This window comes from Ursus maritimus, unplaced genomic scaffold (assembly GCF_017311325.1).
Source record: "Ursus maritimus isolate PB19 unplaced genomic scaffold, ASM1731132v1 scaffold_34, whole genome shotgun sequence".
Classification (NCBI taxonomy): Eukaryota; Metazoa; Chordata; class Mammalia; order Carnivora; family Ursidae; genus Ursus; species Ursus maritimus.
In genome coordinates this window covers 18,072,052-18,093,364 of record NW_024426008.1, presented here as the reverse complement: position 1 = coordinate 18,093,364, position 21,313 = coordinate 18,072,052, and the positions used below count along the sequence as shown (strand labels likewise).

At 42.0% G+C, this 21,313-nt stretch overlaps 1 protein-coding gene across 1 annotated transcript in view; it reads left to right on the top strand.

The window, feature by feature from the left end:
* The window catches only part of FAM189A2 (family with sequence similarity 189 member A2), a 61,192-nt gene that overhangs the window by 10,717 nt on the left and 29,162 nt on the right, over window positions 1-21,313 (top strand). Inside the window, 1 exon segment of the mRNA XM_040620133.1 lies at window positions 543-599. Coding sequence (XP_040476067.1) covers window positions 543-599 — 57 coding nt within the window.

The window sequence follows — 21,313 nt, the reverse complement described above, 5'->3', positions numbered from 1 at the left end:
GTGCTCAGGGCAGGGCGCTTGGATCACCAATACTGGTTCCTTCACTGACTGGATGGATAGTCTACTTCCCGTGTGGTGGTGGTGGTGTTGTTGTTGTTGTTCTTCTTCTTTTTAAGATTTTATTTATTTATTTGAGAGAGAGAGAGAGAGCACAAGCAGGGGAGGGGCAGAGGGGCAAGCAGACTCCCCACGGAGTAGGGAGCCCTAAGAGGGGCTTGATCCTAGGACCCCGGGATCATGACCCCAGCTGAAGGCAGATGCTCAACCGACTGAGCCACCCAGGCATCCCTCTTTGTATGTTCTTAATTGACCTTAAGAGAAAACATACACAGTCAATAAAAAAGCTTTGGGGGCCTTGGGGGGAAGGAGAGTCCAAAGTGGTCTACCAGGGCTCATGTAATCAGCAAGAATATTAAACGTTAGAATTAGAAGGCTCTGAAATTTCAGGGTTTTTTGGAAAAAAAATATATACTTTCGAGACTAGGATTAGTTTCGTGGAATTGGTCCCTCTCCTAGATTTATGACACTGCTTATCTTTCTAGGTGATACTCTCTGGAATCATAGGATTAACAACTTGGAAACGGCCTATGATACTCCTGGTATGTAGTGATCTCATAAACTGTTACCCTTTGTACAATGTGCTATGTGAGAAGTCTGTCGGAATCAGCCACTGAAGAAATGCCGAAGCTTTCTTGTTCATTAAAAAAAGAAGCTAGCAATGCATATTCTTGGAAGTCAGACGTTCTCATAACGGTAAAGCGAGATGATAATTTTGCCAGTTTTCTGATTCATTTTAAACTTCTTATGTACCCAGGATTAGATCCAGTATCTAGTTCCAGGATTAGATCCACTGTAAAGATGTAATTTAAAAAATCAGTTTGCTATGGGCATTTTAAAACATATACTAAAGCGAAGGGACTAATATAATGAACTCTCTACACTGATCCCCCGGCTTCAGCAACTACGAACTCAGCCAGCCTTGTTCAGCTAGACCCTTACCCATCCATTCCTCTGCTCCTCACATTCTTTTTCCCTGAATATTCTTTCGAAGTAAATCTCAGATGTTAAATCATGAATACATAATTTTTTATTGTTATCGTGCTTTGGTTGGACAATCTCAGAGTTTCATGACTTAGACTCTCTGTATTCTCTATCACACATCTATAATATTTTCATGGTAATAAAGACATATATTGGTAACTTTATCCTTTTTTTTAGTTATTGAGGTAAAATACACATAATATAAAGTTAACCAGTTTTAAAGTTCACAATTCAGTGGCATTTAGTACATTCCCAATACTCGTTCTTTTGTTTTTATTTGCTATGTCCTTTGGATTCAGGGAATACTATGAAAATAGACAATTGCCAGTGGAATTGCCAACTTTCAAAGATGAAGTAGAAGGTCTGACAAATGTGATTTGAAGTACATATACTGAAAAAAAATTTTTTTTTCTATATAACATCTCTTCTGATTTTTCTCCCATCCGTTTTTGAAATAGGGTTAAATAATTTTCTAAAACCATTTTGTGTATGTAGTTAACAGTTCATCTTCAACTGCCCACTGTTTGCTGGGTGGTGGGGAATAAATACAAAACTAGCTAAATTCTTAAATGCAGGGAGAAGAAGCCCACTGTAGAATACAGTCCACGTAATGGATCCCAGTACTGTGCTGACGGTCTTGAAAAACTAAAGAGTCTTCAGGCCCACAAGACAATTCAGGCAACATTTTAGAAGTCCATCAATTATGGCATTTAGTGAAACTCTCAATATTTCTGACAGGAGTGAATTATTGGTGCAGCATTTTAACGTACGAGACAGCAGGGTAGAAGAAAATGAGGCTTCGATGAGTTTTATGGCATGTGCTATGAGTGGCTGAGGTCTGTTTTGCAACAACTCTTTAGAAAAATGTTGGATGGTGTCCAGTGTTTATACTAACATTTGGTTATAGGAGTCATTTTTGCCCTGATTTTTCCATTAGGTCAATATTGAAATGCTCAGTAATACAAAACTCAGGTATTCAAATTAAAATCAGAAAATCTCTAATGCTATGTGTACTTTTAAGATTCCAAAAAAAAAAAATGGTGAGGAAAATATGAGCGAGTGTTCTGGGTAGATATTTAGAAGGTGGACCTTTTAAGACATTTATTTCTCTAACATTGTTTTCTTTTGGAAAGGTGCCTCATAGATTTATTATGTGAGCTCAAACAACTGTAAAAGAAAATGACCTTGATAGAGATATATCTTTATTATATGCCTTTAGATTTATTTCTCAACTTCGTTGATAAGTATAGGTACAACTCTGTCAAAGTTATAACCAGTTTGTATGACCCATGTTGCCCTCTGCTTTTTCTGTTTAATATTACATTAGTTATGTCCATATCAGTAAATATTATGTTTCTGTGCACAAGGAGTCCACATGCCTGCCTGAATGGCATTCTGTCATATTTCTGGATTACCATCAGTTATAAGCCTGTTGGACACATGGGCTTCTATATTTCGACTGTTACGAATTACATATTTAGAAGGTCAAGTAGAGATTGTTTTGAAATGTTAATTAGTGTTGATTTATAAAGAAGATTAATTAGCTGATAGGAATTGTACAAGGACAAACTTTCTGGGTATGTCAATAGATCGTTCAAGCCTCGGTCAATATCATAAGTGAAAAGCTTCAGTTCACGTGAATCTTAGTAATATTCTGTTATAACTTGTGCCATATGCCTTTGTTATGTTAAAAAATAAAAAAATCATGTGATGTTATGAAAGAAACTGGATACGCCAGTCAGACACTCATAGTCTGAGTTCCAGCTCATCCCCTGAAGAGCTGTATAATGTACAAGCCACTTAACTTTCCTGAGTGTAGTTTTCTTTTCTTTTCTTTTTTTTAATGTTTTTTTATTATATTATGCTAGTCACCATACAGTACATCCCTGGTTTTTGACGTAAAGTTCGATGATTCATTAGTTGCGTATAACACCCAGTGCACCATGCAATACGTGCCCTCCTTACTACCCATCACCACCCTATCCCATTCTCCCACCCCCCTCTCCCCATGAACAGAGGGAATAATCTAGTGACACCAACAGGTGGCTCTGACTTCCCCCCACCCTCCCCATAATGGCTGCTTCACCTTTTCTCTGGCTTCCCCCAGACCCTTTCCTGAGCTTAGGGAATGTGCCATTGGATGATTTGGGGTGGGAGGTCACGTTCCATCAGAGAGCCAGGAGGGCCCTGTGGGTCTCTGTTCCCGCAGACGGGGGCTTGGCTGGTCAGTTCCAGCCCTTCTCCCCTTCATGCCCTGTACTCTACCCACAGGGGCACCTTCTGACTGGGACGCAGCCAGGCTGTCTTCACCCCTGGTTCCTTCTTCCCCTAGCTGTTTGCTTGGCTGGCTCCATTTCTTCTGGGTCTCAGCTCAGCAGTCAGTTCCTGAAGGAGACCTTCTCTGCCCACCGATGACAGTGGCCCATCGTCCCTGCCTCTCAGCGTGTCCCAGCACTGACTGATTTTGGCTTCATAATCTGTAATTAGCCTGTGTGCTGCTTGTTCACTACTTGCTGTGTGTCTCCCCATCATAGATAGTTGTATGAAGACGCGGGTCTTGTCCGTCTTCTTCACCCTGTGTCCCCAGGGCCAGTGTGCTCGATACACATCCATTTGATTTGTCAGCCAATGAGAAATTTAGGTCCTAGGTTCTCGACGTTTCTTTCTTACTTTTGTCTTAAATTTCTCTCACTTGTTTCTGTCCTCTAGAACGTTATATTCTTCCCCTTTTTACGTCAGGGTGGTTAGGGTGTATATGGGTGGTGGAGATTGGGGGGGCAGGTCGGTCTTTCCAGGGCCCTTTGAGAGGCGAGCTGTTCTCGTTGTGAGTTGTTGGGTGCACACTCACCTAGAACACTTGAATCCTTCCTTTTGAAACCTGTTTATACTTGTGCTCCTTCTTCTGTGATTGTTTCAGTGATTGCATTCGGTTTTATCCTGGTGTGAACAGAGAAGTCTCAGTCTGACCCAATTCCTTCAAATTCAAGTTTTCGTGGAAACTCAAGAGTTGGAAGCGTTCATTTACTGGATCCCCTTCCTTATACCGATGAAATACTCATGTGTCCAGAGCAAAAATAATAATCTTGGGACATCGTTTGTACACGTTTCTAGCTATTTTTGGCTATGACTAGGCTCAAGCTAGAGTGTATGTGCGTGTACGCTCACTTCCGTGTGTGTGCACGCATCATTTCAGGTTGTGTGTTTTCTATCAAGAACAAACGTTTTCCATTTTTAAAGAATGTTCTTATTTCTTCGAGGTATCTCCTTTTTCATCCTAGTAAAATGGTTTATAAGTTTTTATTTTTTTTTTTATTTTTATTTTTTTTTATTAATAATGATTTTTTATTATATTATGTTAGTCACCATACAGTACATCCCCGGTTTTCGATGTAAGGCTCGATGATTCATTAGTTGTGTATAACACCCAGTGCACCATGCAATATGTGCCCTCCTTACTACCCATCACCGGTCTATCCCATTCCCCCACCCCCCTCCCCTCTGAAGTCCTCAGTTTGTTTCTCATAGTCCATAGTCTCTCATGTTTCATTCCCCCTTCTGATTACCCCCCCTTTCTTTATCCCTTTCTTCCCCTACTGATCATTCTAGTTCTTATGTTCCATAGATGAGAGAAATCATATGATAGTTGTCTTTCTCTGCTTGACTTATTTCACTAAGCATTATCTCCTCCAGTGCCGTCCATGTTGTAGCAAATGTTGAGAACTCATTCTTTCTGATTGCTGAGTAATATTCCATTGTATATATGGACCACAACTTCTTAATCCAGTCATCTGTTGAAGGGCATCTCGGCTCCTTCCACGATTTAGCTATTGTGGACATTGCTGCTATGAACATTGGGGTGCATATGGCCCTTCTCTTCACTACGTCTGTATCTTTGGGGTAAACACCCAGTAGTGCAATGGCTGGATCATAGGGTAGCTCAATTTTTAACTTTTTAAGGGACCTCCACACGGTTTTCCAGAGTGGCTGTACCAACTTGCATTCCCACCAACAATGTAGGAGGGAGCCCCTTTCTCCACATCCTCTCCAACAATTGTTGTTTCTTGCCTTGTCTATTTTTGCCATTCTAACTGGCGTAAGGTGGTATCTCAGTGTGGTTTTGATTTGAATTTCCTTGATGGCTAATGATTTTGAACATTTTTTCATGTGTCTGTTAGCCATTTGTATGTCTTCATTGGAAAAGTGTCTGTTCATATCTTCTGCCCATTTTTTGATTTGTTTATTTGTTTCTCGTGTATTGAGTTTGAGAAGTTCTTTATAAGTTTTTAGAACTTAAAGACTCCATGTTGGGATAATCAAAGATTGTCTTGTCTTGGCACCTCAATTAAAAAATGGAATTGTCTTAATAAGATGTTTTTCTTTGGTGGTCCATTTGGTAAGAATTCCCACTGTGAAAGCCTAGGCAGATGTTCAGCCTATAGTTTTGGTTGCTTATGAAGTGGTCGTTTGGGGTGAATATACCCTTAAAGCTGATACAAAGATCGCTTTATTCTTTAGTGTCAAGAATGAAGGTACTTCCTTGGTGGTGGTCTTCGGTCACATATGGTGTTTGCTCTCAACTGTGGGCCATGTGGATTTGCACTCTAAACTGAGAATAGAAGAGGTAAATGAACTGGCTATTTAAAAAAAAAATGATCCGTCAGTTTCTCTTCTAACTTCAAGATTATGGAATTTAGGGTAAAACTTCATTACCCAAAAGGAGACTAAAAAATGGTTTTGATATGATATACAGACATTCCGTCCTCTCATCTAACTGTCCAGGCAGGCTAGGCTGGCAGACATGGTTCTGTGCCACAAAGCCATTTGGGGATTCGGGTTCTTCCCATGTTATTGTGCCTTGAAGGGAGAGTCATGGATCACCCAGACACTGTCAGGAGATTGAGGAATTAGCCCACCAGATGGTCAGAAATACTTGTAGGTGGCTTAGCTGCAAGATAGATGGTGGCCCTTTCATTTCTGATGACATGAAGACCAGGAGGGGTCAGAAGACCTGTGGGCAGTTTAGGGATCTGTACATTTATAAAATGAGCTCTTAAGCTCCAGCTTTGTGCATTCTGATTCTTTCAAGTCTATTTCTTGGTTGTCAGAAATTTGGAATGAGCCTTAGTTTGAGAGTTCAAGAAACCTGCATTTTAATGCTGACACGTTACCACTAGTTATTGGCGACCTGGGGGACATCTCTTGGGTTCTGCATCTGTAAAATGATGAACTTACATCAGAGCAATCTTCTAAGAGTCCTTTAGCTCTCATTGTGTAGGTTTCCAGAATCCTCATTAGTTACCCGGAGGGTGTTTTAACTTTAGATGGACACTTTCAACAGGCCATTCATTATAAGCTCCCCATATAGTATAGTATAAATACTATGATTATTTCACTTTTGTTTTTTTAAGGCATAAAAATAGATGGCTGTTCTCCCTCTTCAGAATAGTTAATAATACTCTGTTGCACGTATACAATGCTTAAGAGTTTTTATCTTTAGTCATGTGGTTTATATGGCAGGTATTTTTCCTGTTTTATAGGTAAGGGACCAGTGGCTCAGGAGTGAACCAGCTTGTCCAGTTCACAAACACATGAACTATTATGAGAAAGAACTGGGGATGTTGACTCCTAGTCCAATGCTCCTTTCTTGTACCATTCCTCCACCTCTTCTGTTTTGCTAGGTACTTCTCTGTGCCTAACAACAGCGTGTGTGTGTGTGTGTGTGTGTGTGTGTGTGTGTAATTTAAATTATTTTCTTATTTGTGACTGTCCAATTCTTGGTCAAGTTCTAAAGTGGCAAGTTTATCCTTAATTGAAAAGAGCAAGAGGCAGAATTAAACAAGGCAACAGGAGGGTCAGCTTTGAGTCTTAATCCTGCCACTTGCCATCAGTGAGCAGCCAAGGAAATTATCTGATCAGTTTCCTCATCTGTACAATGGGGCTGCACCCATCTCAGGATTATAGATAGGAGTGCATGTTGGAACTATAAAATGGGTGCTTCTAGGTGGCTCGGTTGGTTAAGCGTCTGCCTTCGGCTCAGATCATGATCTCAGGGTCCTGGGATCGAGTCCTGCATCCGGCTTCTTGCTCAGTGGGGAGCCTGATTCTCCCTCTCCCTCTGCCTGCCACTCCCCCTGCTTGTGGTCTCTCTTTCTCTCTGTGTCAAATAAATAAATCAAATATTAAAAAAAAAAGAAACTGTAGAATGTAAACTGGGATCTAAGCTTAGGCGAGCACATTATATATCATTTTCATCATCCATTGAGAAGATCTTCGAGCAGAGATTTGGTCTCTCCGTTTGGTGGGTCATTAGGTAGCCCATGGCAGCAAAATATGCATGTAGGCATCATTAAAGCACCGTGGGCTGGGCTCAGGCTTATCTGTGACCACAGTGGGCCTGCTCTGTTGGTAACAGAACTTCCATTTCTCTCCTCCGATTACCTGCTCCCCAAAACTGTGCATTGGGTAAGAAGCGGGCATCCTCAGGAACTGGAAGGACTTTGGGTGGCCCATCTCTGGGCAGAATCCAAGCCTGAGCAACTCCTTACTTTGCAAACTGGCCTCAGCCAAGTGGGTGTGCTCTCATTAGCAGCTTTAGTTTGTCAGCGACAGGTAATTGCCAAAGCTTTGAGGTAACCTTCCTGCCAAGTCAATTATTACAATGAAAGTGAGCCTCAGGCCAAATTCTGCTACACATGCAAACGCTTATTAGCCAACAGACAAAACAATTGTGCGTGGGCTCTGTTCTGTAAGCTTAAAGGGTAGAGGCCTAAGATTTTTACTAAGCTTACAGAGCAGCGTGAGCAATTTTGTACCTCTAGTTTTTGTTGCATCCATTTGTCTTGAAAACCACTGCTGATGCCCTGAAATCCTGCTGAGGAAGCAAAGCTCAGTTTATTGGACCTGCTGCAGTAAAGGAGGACACCTCCTTGCCAGGGGTTCTTAGAAGGGGTGAATCAAAGAGAGCATATTTGTAAGGTTGGAGGACCCCTGCTGGGGGATTGTAAGGTGAGCCTTGCAAGATAAGGAATTGATAGGGTTTAGGCAAAAAGCTTATGACATATTAGCTTTGGCTTGGTGGGCCGATGGAAAGGAGGGCCTGGAAGCACGATTTGATGAATAAGCTGTCAGTTTTGATAAACTGTTTTAGTTGGTTCACAGTCTTACATTTGAGGAATATTTCCTGGGGCACGTAGCTAGTTATCTTTGCTTGTTCTCAGTATGGTTTAATATAGAGTCAGAAAAGTATGGCCAGCCGGAGAATTGATCAACGTTGGGACAGGAAATTATGTTGGTTTTCATTCTTACCAGACATTTCACGGAGAACCCATTTTTAACATCTGTTGTGCTAATAATTAAACGAGCTAAGAGTTTCATCAGTTGGACAACTCATTTCCACAATCACTCTGCTAATTTAACAGAGTCACTTGGTTGTTGCTTAGAGATGAAAGCAAAGGAAGCTTCTGGAGTATGGCCTTTCTCATAAATGCTAGTTGACTATCCTGGAATTTGAATTCCTGACTGTCCTTAGGGTGTCGTGTGGACCAACTGATACGTACATGGTATCACACTGTCTAAGTGCATTGCAGACACGCTGTGGTGGTAGGTGAGTGTCTGGGTTACAGAAGGGAGCCCTCCAACGAGCCCTGCATCCGGGCTGTCTGGGCCCCACAGCCTAGAGGGATCCACTTCTGATATGCCTAGGAGAGAACTGCAGGAACCATCCGTGATTTGGAGCAAGAGGGGAGACCGTTTTGAATTGGTGAGCGTCTTAAAATCGACACACCGTCATGTGGAAAGTTATGATGTGGATGGTGCCACTTGCGTGTGTGTGTTTTGTTTTGTTTTTAAACCTGGGGGATCTATACCTATGTGTTTGTGGTCACTTGGAAAATTTCTGAAAGGATATACAGGAAACTGTTTATAGTAGGCACTTGTGTTGAGTGTGTTGTGTGAGTGGGAAGGGGAAGGAGGGAGGCTTGGTCTTCCCATTTTGTACCTGCAGGGGACGTACATTGTGTTGTGGGACCACGAGACTGTTTTGATTTCCTTGTTTTGTTTGTTTTTGGTGGCCAGCCTCTGTGGACCAGAACTCTCTTTTGGGGTTTTGTTTCTTTGCCTTTGTGTAAATCTTGGTGGGAGGCAGGGCCCTGACTCCAGCAATGGAAGCTTCTGAGGCCAGATGCTAACACTTCTGGATGCCAGCAGCCAGGATGCGAGCCCGCTGACCTCCACTCACGGGAGCTCCTGCCCAGGACTCTGAAGCTGGAGTCATTGATACAGAAAAGGTCAGGCAGCTTAGACTTCCTTAGGCAAAAGAGGCAACCGGTGTCCAAGGCTGGCGACCAAGGACTGGTTTTCCTGGGGCATGACCTTGGTAGAGGTCCCAGTGCCCAGCTTCCCTTGGCTCCTTCCCAGGTTTCTGAGCCTGGTTCCTGGGGATTCTGTGAGCTACCTGATAGCCCTGCAAGAAATTCCTTTTCTGTTTAAATAGCCTGAGTTGGTTTCCGTTGTTCATAACATAATCAAGAACTCTGCTGTAGGACCGTGATTTTGTTTCTTCTATGAATGTTACTTTTATAACAATTTAAAAAACGAATGCAAAAATAAATGAAAGGGATTCATTTTAAATATTTGATCACTTATGGTAACTCAGGTGAAAAACAAGAAGTCCAGTGAGTGCTCAAATTAGATTAATTAATGGTGAGTGCTTGGTGTTGCATGTCAGGGCTGGGGTGGTGGCAGAACTGGGTCTTACTGATGTAATTTCTTAACGAGGATACCAAAGGGTGGCCTTGTAGAATTCTTTAATGAAGAAAACAGAATAATTTATAAATCTTTGTCGTTTAGCAGGTATCCTGCAAGTTGATGGAGACAAAAGAGTACAGATTTCAGTCAGACCAGGATCTGATCTGGGTCCCCTAATTGCTTAATTTAGGGCATAATAAATAAATCAGCTCTGCGAGACTGTCTCCTATTTATTTTTTGTCTGTATCCACAAAATATATTTATAAATGATATATATACACATATATGTATCAAACATATATAGAGTACATATGAATGCACACTGTATCAAACATATATATGGCATATATAAACATGCTCTATATATTTATCAAACCTATATATGTTATATATATATACATGCCACGTATATGACATACATGTGCGCCACACACACACACACACACACCAGACACACACACACACACAATCAGACACACCACCGTGACATCTTGACATTTGATAATTTACTAAATGCCTTTTAAGAGGAAGAAAATCCTTTCTCTTTAGGGAGCTCATTAGCCGCCTTACTCTTACTAAAAATAGTCATCAGACCCCTGTACATTTCTCCAAGCACCCAACCCTGAGCATACTCCCCAAATTAGCCACTTTAAACTCTTTCTGATTTCAGTGCTCGTTGTCACCATCCTAAAGATGAGGGATTCATAACATTCTCTCCCATTTATCCTCTCTTGTTTGTTTTTTTTTAATTATTTTAATTTCTCCTCTCGGTGACTTTATAATTTCAAATACTTTTATAAACTTCTGTTTCTCAATTAATCGACTTTGGATGGTATCTTTTGACTCTTTTTTTATAAAATGAAGAAATTAGCCCTTAAATCTACTTTTTTCCTTTTTCTGCCTCCTTCTGATAGTAAAGCCATTACTTTTATATTCTCCGTGTTTTAACATTTACGCCTTGCTCTTAGACTATATTATACCATTCAGATTTTGTCCAGAAATTGTTTCTAAAATAGTGAAAGCAACAATAGCATTTACAGTATTTTCACTATGTGAATGTGGTCGTAATAGCATGTGAGAATTAGAGTCTATTTAAAAAAATTTTTTTTTAATTTTTAAAGATTTTATTTATTTGAGAGGGGGGAAGGGGCAGAGGGAGAGGGACAAGCAGACTCCCTGCTGAGCAGGGAGCTTGACTCTGAGCTCAATTCTGGGGTTCAATCCCAGGACCCTGGGATCCTAATCTGAGCCGAAGTCAGACGCTTAACTGACCGAGCCACCCAGGCGCCCTTGGATTCTTTATTTTCAGATTCACCTGGGGCTGCAGCACAGAGAGCAGACGCCAACAGCTCCCACATTCCAGGGTTAGACTGTTGAAGCAGGACTGGTAACGCTTCTGGGTGAAAACCAGTTTTGCAACCCTTCCCCATCTCCATTCCCCAGCCTATAAAAAGATTAGGGATTAAAGAGACAAATGGTTTGGAGAAGTTACTGAATTGCCGTGGCATTTTGAGTCCACCCCCGCAGGGGGGAGGGAATGAGTGCGCAGAGATAAGCACGTGGAGAACCTGATATGGGTCCCTTGGTTGACTGGACCGGTGTCAGGCACTTGCCTGGGGAATTTTAAAGGGCTGGTTGGAGTGCCTTGTGGCCTCCAGGTTTAAGACAACTGTTGGGAAATCATTGTACTTTCCTAGACCAAGACCAAGCGGGGCGAGGCTGGGCCTGCACTGCTGGGTGCTTGAGAATAGGGAATGGTGGGCTCAACTGTCCTGTCTTGGAGGAATCAAGAATACCATTTGGAGAAAGTCCTCTGTAAACACTGGCTGAAAGCAGACAGGAAGAGTCCAGTGAACTGTCGGTGCCCTTACCTTCTTCACCAACATGGTGCGGTCTCCCCCTTACTCCCTCCTCTCCAAAATGACAGAGCTGTGGCTGGCAGGCTTCAGGAGGAGAATTGGAACCAAAAAGGTGGGAAACAGAGAAGACTGCAGTCACTCCCTTGCCTTTCCCCTGCTGGCTCGCTCCTTCCCTGCAATGATCAGTCCGATAAGAGGGAGAGAAGCTAAAAGTGAAGTTCCAAGTTTTGACTGGGACTCAGGTCTGCACACGTTAATTACGGAAATGAGAATTTTTGTAGCTTGAAGTGACTGGGGTTTTTTTGCATCTGATATTGACCAGAGAGGTCATGGGCACAGCCCCAAATTTCATCTAAGGGGTCAGGATGAGCTAGCCTTACGAAGTGGGCTTGAACGACATTGAGGGAGAGAACAAAGTAGTCTTCTGTTGGCCCCGTGAGTCCTGCTTGCTCAAGGAATCAGCGACATCATTTTTGGTAGCAGCACAGTGAATGATTGAGTCTAGAGAAAAGGAAGTGTAACCCTATGTCCCCCAAAGGAGGACAGTTTTGAGCAGCCAAGTCAAATCTGTTATTCTTTCTTCTTCTCTGTCCTTTGCTCAGTACCATCCCACATTTCAGTTTACTTCCGTTTTGGACCATGACTTTGACAGATAGGTTTATATTATTTCTGGAGTTTCTAAATGCCTCTTTTCTTTTTCTTCTGGCAAAGAAGGCATCTAGTCTTGGAGATGATCTAGCTGCTGCGTCTTCTTCTTCTTCTTCTTCTTCTTCTTCTTCTTCTTCTTCTTCTTCTTCTTCTTCTTCTTCTTCTTCTTTTAAACCGTTTTATTGAACTATATTTGACACTGTACCATTCACCCATGTAAAATACAGTTCAATAGTTGTTACGTGTTCACAGATAGGCACAAACATCTTCACCACCAATTTCATCACCCCCCAAAAAAACCCAGTACCCATTAGAAGTCCCTCCCATTTCTGGGGCATCTGGGTGGCTCAGTCAGTTAAGCGTCTGCTTCTTTTTTTTTTTTTTTAAGATTTGATTTATTTGAGACACAGAGAGAGCACATGCGTGAGAGAGCACGAGTGGGGATGAAGGGCAGAGGGAGAAGCAGACTCCCTGGTGAGCAGGGAACCGGATCCTGGGATGAGGACCTGAGCTGAAGGCAGACGCTTAACCAACGGAGCTACCCCGGCGCCCCAAGCATCCGACTCTTGATTTAGGCTCAGGTCATGATCTCTGGATCATGAGGTCAAGCCCTGCGTCAGGCTCCATGCTCAGTGTGGAGTCTGCCTGAGTTTCTCCCGCTCCCTCTGCCCCTCCTACCCAGTGCACTCATGTGCAAGCACAGGCACTGTCTCTCAAAATAAATAAATCTTTAAAAAAGAGTCCTTCCCATTTCCTTGCAATACCCCCAGCCCTAGAAAGCCACTGTCTCCATAAATTTGCCTGTTCTGGGTATTTCAACTAAATGGAATCATATCATCCGTAACCCTTTAACTGGCTTCTTTCACTTAGCATATTTTTTAGCCCAGTATTAGCGCAGTATTTTTAAGGGTCACCCCTATTATAGCATGTATTAGTACCTTTCCCCCTTTTTATTGTTGGATATTACTCCACTGATGGATGTATTACATTTTATTTATCTGTTCATCAATTGATGATCACAGCCACTTTTTGGCTATCGTGAACAATGCTGCTGTGGATATTAGTGTACGAGATTTTTGTGGACATGTTTTCATTTCTGTTGCCTATATGCATAGGATAGAATGGCTGAGTCATATGGTAACTATATGTTGAATACTTTGAGGAACTGTTTCCCTAAGCAGCTGTGTCATTTTACATTCCCATCAGCAGTATGTCTAGGTTCCAGTTCCTCCGCATCTTTGTCGAGACTTATTATTCTTTTTGATAAGAGCCATCTTTATGGGTGTGATGTGGTCTCTCAGTGTGTTATTTGATTTGATGTTGAGAATCTTTACATGTGCTTATTGGCCATTTGCCTGTCTTCTTTGGAGAAATGACTATTTAGATTCTTTGCCCATTTTTCTGTTGGGTTATTTGTCTTTTTATTACAAGTCTCTTACCAAATATATGATTAGCAATTTACTTTTTTGACGGTGTCCTTTGAGGCACAAAAGTTTTTTATTGTGATGATGTCCAGTTTATCTATTTTTTCTCGTATTGCTAAGCAGTCATATTTAAGAAGGCTGATCTAGCCCAAGGTGGTAAAGATTTACTTCTGTATTTTCTCGTAAGAGTTTTATTGTTTTAGCTTATGCTTGGGTCTGTGGTCCATTTTGTCAATTTTTGCATATGGCGTGAGGCAGCGGTCCAAGTTCATTCTTTTGAATGTGGGTGTCCAGTTGTCCCAACATCATTTATTAAAAAGACTGTTCTTTGCTCATTGAATTGTCTTGGAATACTTGTTGAAAATCAGTTGAGTCTAAGTGCGAGGTTTCTTCATCTGGCTTCCTAATCACGCTCTCTGCTAGTCATTCCATTTTTTCCTTTGGACATTTCTAGGACTACTGACTTCTTGTTCTAGTTGAGACTTTTTTCTAGTTTTCTAGGCCTGCTGCACAAATGTCATCTGAATATTTCTTTTCTTTGTATTCTTGGATTACAGCTATTGTTTCTTACATCTCATGCCTCATGTATTTTTTCCCCTTGAATCCCTTTTTCATTTTGCCAGAGAACATGATCGAATAAAAATTTTTAGAAATGTTGTGAGGGAAGGGGGAGCTCTCTTGGGGTTTAAATGTCTTGATGTGTCTTTGTTTTGCCCTCCTACTTGAAGGATGGTTTGCCTGGATAGAAATTCTAGGTTCAAAAGGTTTTCTATCCAGAATTTGAAGGCATTGCTTGATAACTTCTGTCACTGTTGAGAAGCTTGATGTTGACTGATTCTTGTTCCTTAGTAAGCAGCCTCTTTTTTTTCTTAATTGGAAGCTTTCAGGATCTTTTCTTTACCTTGATATTGATAAAGCTTAATTTTCAAGAAGATAAATCATGACTCCTGGGAAAACACAAAGTGAACATGTGTCATTGATGAGGGAAAACTGTTTCAAAGAACATTTGAGAAGTTAAGTATTTGTAGGTAATGTTAAGAGGGGACTGCCAGGATGGATAAAAAACTAGTGGATGTCCAGCAGGCCCCCAAAAGTGGTACCTTTAGAGGTTTTCTGTTCCATTGGACAGAATTTATTTTCATCTTTCCTGAAAAAAAAAATACAACTTAAACTGTGCCTCTACAGAGTTGTAAAATAGCCAATTATATAAGCAGATAAGTAAATGGAATACCCAATAATCTACTTTGCTTTTTCTAAGTTTCAGATAATTTTTCTGACGGTCTTCTGAAATTACATGAGGATGTGTCTAGGCGTGGGTCTTCTGTTCCTTCATCCTTTTTGAGTACTTTTACTCCGTGAGGCTTTGAGGTCTTTTAATCAAAAGGCATGTGTCTTTCTTCAACACTGAGCACTTTTCTTTATTGTTTCTTTCATTATTTCCTTCCCTCCATTTGCTCTTTCTTCCTGGAACATCTAATAGAAAGATTGGACCTCTTGAATTTTTGCCTTGTTTCTTCATTTTTCAAAGTCTTAGACTCATGGTACTTCACTCTTATATACTTTATGAGGCATTTCCTAAAAATAAGACATTCTTCTACCTCACAATAACAACATTAACACAGCTAACAAAGTTATTGGTAATTTCTTTCTTTCTTTCTTTCTTTCTTTCTTTCTTTCTTTCTTTCTTTCTTTTTTTTTTTGTTATTGGTAATTTTCTAATGCCATGTAATATTCAGCCCATTTTAACATTCCCCCAGTTACTCCAAAATGTTGTATAGCTTTTTCTTAATCAAAAGCTTTTAATGGAAGTATGATCTGTGAATATTTCCGTATGTGGAAGTATACAGTTTGATGTATTATCAAAAAGTACACCTGTGTAGACTAGCTTTTTTTTTTTTTTAAAGATTTTATTTATTTATGTGACAGAGAGACAGCCAGCGAGAGAGGGAACACAGCAGGGGAGAGGGAGAGGAAGAAGCAGGCTCCCAGCCGAGGAGCCCCATGTGGGACTCGATCCCGGAACACGGAACACCGGGATCACGCCCTGAGCCGAAGGCAGACGCCTAACGACTGTGCCACCCAGGCGCCCCAGACTAGCTTTTTTTTTTTTAATCCAAGACCCAATCAAGGTTCAGTCATTTCATTAGATTATTCTGTCTCTTTAGTCTTTTCTGTTCCAGAACACTCTTCCTGCCACTTTTTTCCCTTTTTTTCCCGGGGATTGACTTTTCCAACACATGAGTCAAATTGGTTTATTTCTCCCTTTCCTCCTCCCTCTCCTTTATCTTCTCCCCCTCCCCATTTCCTTTTGTCCTACTCCTCCACCTTCTCTTCGTTCTTCTTTTGATATGGAAAATTTCAAATATGCCCCTAATTTGAGAGAAATACAATAGCTCCTCTGGTACCCACAACCCAGCTATCATAATCGCTGACACATGTTTAGACTTGTCTCATCTACACCCCTGACCATTTCTCTTCTCTTTCTCCTGCCACCAGATTGTGTTGAAATACATAACAGCCTTGACAACATTTCCTCCTCAGATATTTTGGTATATATTTATAAATGGCACATGTGGTAAGCTCAGCAAGGGCTGTTGACTAGAGCATGAATGTGTGGCTTCCCCACATAACAGCTGCCCACCATGGTGGCTGGATTCTGCAAGGGAGTGTCTCAGAAAGGTGTTCCAAGGGTCTGGGGTGGGGGTGGGGAGAGGAAGGGGGTGTAGGGGGTAGGGTGGAGTGGGGAGATGTGCCAGGCTTCCTAGGATCCAGCCTTGGATGTCTGCTGCATTCTATTGGTCAAACAAGTTCCTAAGGCCAGCCTAGAATCAAGAGGAGGGAAATTGGGAATTAGACTCCACCTCTTTCCCGATTTTTCTTTTTTCTTTTGCAAGTCTTATAAATTGGGGTAAAATGTATATATTTTAGGATTTATCATTTTGACTCTTTAAAAGTGTACAGTGTACAATGACATTGAGTACTTTTACACAATGCTGTGCAACCATCACTGCTATCCATTTCCAGCATTTGTTCATCATCTCAAACAGAAACTCTCTACCCATTCAACCATAACTCCTCATTCCCCTCTGGTAATTACCATTCTACTCTCTCTCTATGAATTTGACTACGCTAGGTCCCTCTTATAAGTGGAATCATGCGCTACGTGTCCTTTTGTATGTGGCTTACTTCACTTAGCAGAGCGCTTCCAAGGTTCATTCATGTCGTAGCCTGTGTCGGTACTCCCTTCCTCTTTAAGGCTGGATCATATTCCCTAGTGTGTATCGGACTCCGCAGCTTGATGTGAGGAACAGCCTGTGGGTACAGAGGGAGGACTCGATGGCAGCCATCTGTGGAGACTGTCGACTCTGCATAGCTTCTCAAGAGCTGACATTGTCTTTGCTGGGGAGTCAGAAGATCTAACTTTCCAACTTGCCGAACCTTGAGAAGCTAACAGCAGTGGAGAAGTGACTAGAAGCAGGGAAAGAACCAAAATTAGAGAAGCACAGAGGAAAGCAGAAAAGAATAATGAAGTAAGAAAAGTGGTGTCTCGAGAGTCATAGATCTGCAAACTTTCTGTGATTTAAACATTTCTGTGTCTGGGGCACCTGGGTGGCTCAGTCAGTTGAGTGCCTGCCTTCAGCTCAGGTCATGATCCCAGGGTCCTGGGATGGAGCCTCACATTGGGTTCCCTGCTCAGCAAGGAGTCTTCTTCTCCCTCTCCCTCTGCCTGCCACTCCCCTGCTTGTGCTCTCTCCCTCTTTCTGACAAATGAATAAAATATATATTAAAAAAAAAACCAACCCTTTTCTGTGGCTGTTGGTGTCTTCAAATACAAGATTATTTCTGCCACTTTATTCCCAAGGGCCATAGCAAACCATGTTTCTGCTCCTTTCACTTTGTTTGAATAGCCAGTCTCACGTGTCACATCATCCCGCTTGATTATTTCTCTTGAGATTCTCATTAGGGTCCTTTCCTCCTGGTCCTTAGCACATTCCTGATAGGAATTTAGGGTGGTAGAGCTGTCTAAGTTGCATCGGGGAAGCCAGACGCACACTGAGGGCGCTCTCCTCCGCTAAACCTGATTGCTCGGATCATGGGAAAAGTCACTTTTCTGAGCAATGAGGGGTGATGTGCTGAAAGGAAAGCCTGGGAGACTGCGGGGGTAGGGGGGTGGTCTGGGAGGGAATGGGGGTCTGCAAGGAAACGGGGGAAAGGACCCACGGCAAGGCAGAATTTCTTTTTCATAAACAAAGAGCCTCGAAAGTACCCCTGAGATTTGTACATTTTCACCAGGAGTTAGGAATTCTCAGTTATAAGTGCTTTAAAACTGAGGTTATAAGGCTCACCTCAAAGCTGTGTCCCGAAGTGATGACAATTTGTCTTACTCTGGTGGGGATAGGAAGAAGCCTTTCATGCCTATTGAAAAAGGAATTGGAAATAAATGTTATTGTATTTTAAATACTTTATTAAAAAAAGAATCTGGGGACAGCGATCATGTGAATAAATCTGATACTTAAATATCTTGGGGAGGAAAGGGAGACGGCTGGTTCCATTCACAGCAACTGGGCTGTGTTTGGCTTGTTGGCAAAGAGAACCAGTCTGGACGTTGGTAATATATCTGCCAAGCTTCTGGAAGAAGTTTAAAGGGTGTCAAAGAAGTGAAGCCCTGGAGTAGGTTCTTTTGGGATCCAAGGATTAAAGGCACGCAGGCAAACCAAGTCAGCGCATGTGTGAGCTCCTGAAATAGGTTTAAAGCCGCAAGAGTCTGGGCTTTGAGAGTGGCTGTGATTTGTTATGTTTTGTTGGTTGCCATGGTGCTGGGTGGTCAATCTTAACATTCATTTTGCTAACCTAGTTCAGAAAAGTATTCCTTTGGTGTCTTCAATCTTTTTTCCAACGTCTGTGTGCTGTGCTCCGATAACTTTGCTCATGATTCTACATGTTTGTATTAAAATGCTTCCCCAAACTGAATTAAAATGTTAAATGTGAAGAGCTAACTGAACAGTTACATTAACTGTCAAAGTTCCTATGACATTCGTCTTATTAACCAGTGAGTAATCAGTGGTTTGGAGCTTGGACTCCCTGGCTCTGAGGACATAAATGTTAAAATAATGGTTAGATTCCCAGCTTGATCCCATAGCATTCTTGTTTCAATGGAAAAATATAACGTAAATTCTAAGGACTGGGAGCTTTGTTCTTCCACTTACTCACTCACCACCTACACTCTTACTTTCTTTGAAATAATGGGACAGGAGTCCCAATCCTTCCCATCTTCTTTCCCTAGAAATTGGTAGTTCCCACCAGGACCACTGGTGGCAGCCATTTTCATGCAAGCAGTGATAGCAAATCCAGGGTTTGCCTTTCAGAATCTGTTCTGCATATGTTCCAGAATATTAGTAAGAATGTGTGATACCTCTGTGTAGTATTTATTATAAAGAATTGGCTTTCTCTCCTTTGTTTAGTGATTGATTGATGGATTCCTCCATCCACTCATTCAGTATAATTTAAGACCACCTATGTCTTTGTGTCTTTGGTTCAGATTTTGTGCCCCACCAGAGAAAAGTCTATTTTGGTCTTTATTTGTCTTGAGCAGTATCAAAACGCTGTATGTGGGGGGTGGGGAAAGACAGTGTTTAAGTCACTACCAGTGGTACTTCCTTGGGAAATTAAAAGATAAATAAAAACGGGCTCCTGGATGGTGTAATCGGTTAAGCGTCAGAATCTTGATTTCGGCTCAGGTCGTGATCTCAGGGTCGTGAGACTGAGCCCCTCATTGGGCTCTGCAGTGGGTGTGGAGCCCACTTAAGATTCTCTCTCTTCCTGTCCATCTGCTCCTTCCCCACTTCCTCTCTAAAAAAAATTAAAAAAAAAGATGAATGAAAGTGTGAAGGGACAGAATTCTGAAATTATAATATATTTTTTAAAGATTTTATTTATTTATTTGACAGAGAGAGAGACAGCCAGCGAGAGAGGGAACACAAGCAGGGGGAGTGGGAGAGGAAGAAGCAGGCTCCCAGCGGAGGAGCCTGATGTGGGGCTCGATCCCAGAACGCCGGGATCACGCCCTGAGCCGAAGGCAGACGCTTAACGACTGCGCCACCCAGGCGCCCCGATAATATTTTTTAAGTTGGGAGTTTTCGAGAAGTTTCTCTTCGTGAGGAAGGAATCTGGCGGTCTTTTGATATTTAAATGGAAGAGTACACCCACTTGTGAGCGCGCGCCTGGACACACACACACACACACACACACACCCCATTCATGAAGCTCCACCCTCATGACCTAATCAGCCCGCAGAGCCACCACCTCCCAACGCCAACACCTTGGGGTTAGGGGCTCGACAGATATATTTTGGGAGGACAGAGACATTCAGATCACAGCAGAGTTTTATTCCCTTTATGAGCTTCCTCTAATTTGTTCATCCACTCTCCTCCTCTTGGACGTTTGGGTTGTTTCCAGTTTTGGGCTGTTATGAACCAGTGCTCTGACGCGCGTGGACATGTCTTTTTGGGGACATATACGTTAATTTGTCTTGCGCATGTACCTAGAAGCGAGTTGCTGAGTCATAGGCGGTATATGTTGACTTTTGTTAGAAAGAGTAAACGCCAGTACTTCTTCAGAGTGGTTGTACCAATTTCGAACTGCTGTTTAGACTCTCAGCCAGTCCTGTTTTTAGCCTCACTTTCACTGCTACCGCCCATTTCTGAACATCTGGAGAGTCTGAGGAGTGAATCCTGTGGTTTTGGCTTCCCTCTTTGCTATGGTAGGAGTCTTTTCTCAGCACCCTTGCGTCCAGTTCACACTGGCCCACTGGCTTTCCAGCTTTTAAAATTTTGATGCGATTTTCCTGTTGTTCTGTCCTTACAGATTTCTGCATTCAAAACGTTTCCTTCATTACCATTGTAATGGGTTTTTAGGAACTGGTAGCACTAAATGCTTATATTCACTCCACCATATTAAACCTCTCGTTTTTAAACTACGCTGCCTTCATATGATCTCTGGAACTACTTATTTATTTAAACAAGCCCAGGCAAGTTTCAGTTGCATCTCGAGTTTGGAGCAGTAGGGAAGAAACAACAAAACACAAGTCCTTAGACAGTAGGGAAAGGTCAACTTATTTAGGGAGCAAAATCTTGAACCAAAAAAGACAGTCAACAATACCAAGCTGTGAGAGGCATAATTATTTAATGCTATTATGTGGTGGGGCTTATGAAGAATTTTTAGCAGGTAGGAATGCGAAAATTGAAGGTGATGTTTGGTGGCCTCAGATTCCCCAAACATTCTTTTATTGCGTCATTTAATTGAGACCTGGAATGGACCAGGGGCACAATTGCAAGAGATGAGAGTGGCAGTGAGTTCCATGATGAAAAACATAATCTCTTTGCATCAAGCTACCTGATATAAGTCTCATATAATACTCCTGGCTCAAGTTTGTAACAGTAAAACCAAAAGCATAAAAGGTGTCACTCACATTGCCAGTCCCTAGGAGAGGACCAGCTCTTTGGATCTTGGATTTTGCATCTCACCCTTAAAAGCCCCAGGGTGCCAGTCACAGAAGGCAAGCCCACCACTTTTTGGGTCCCACTGTCTTTCATGTCT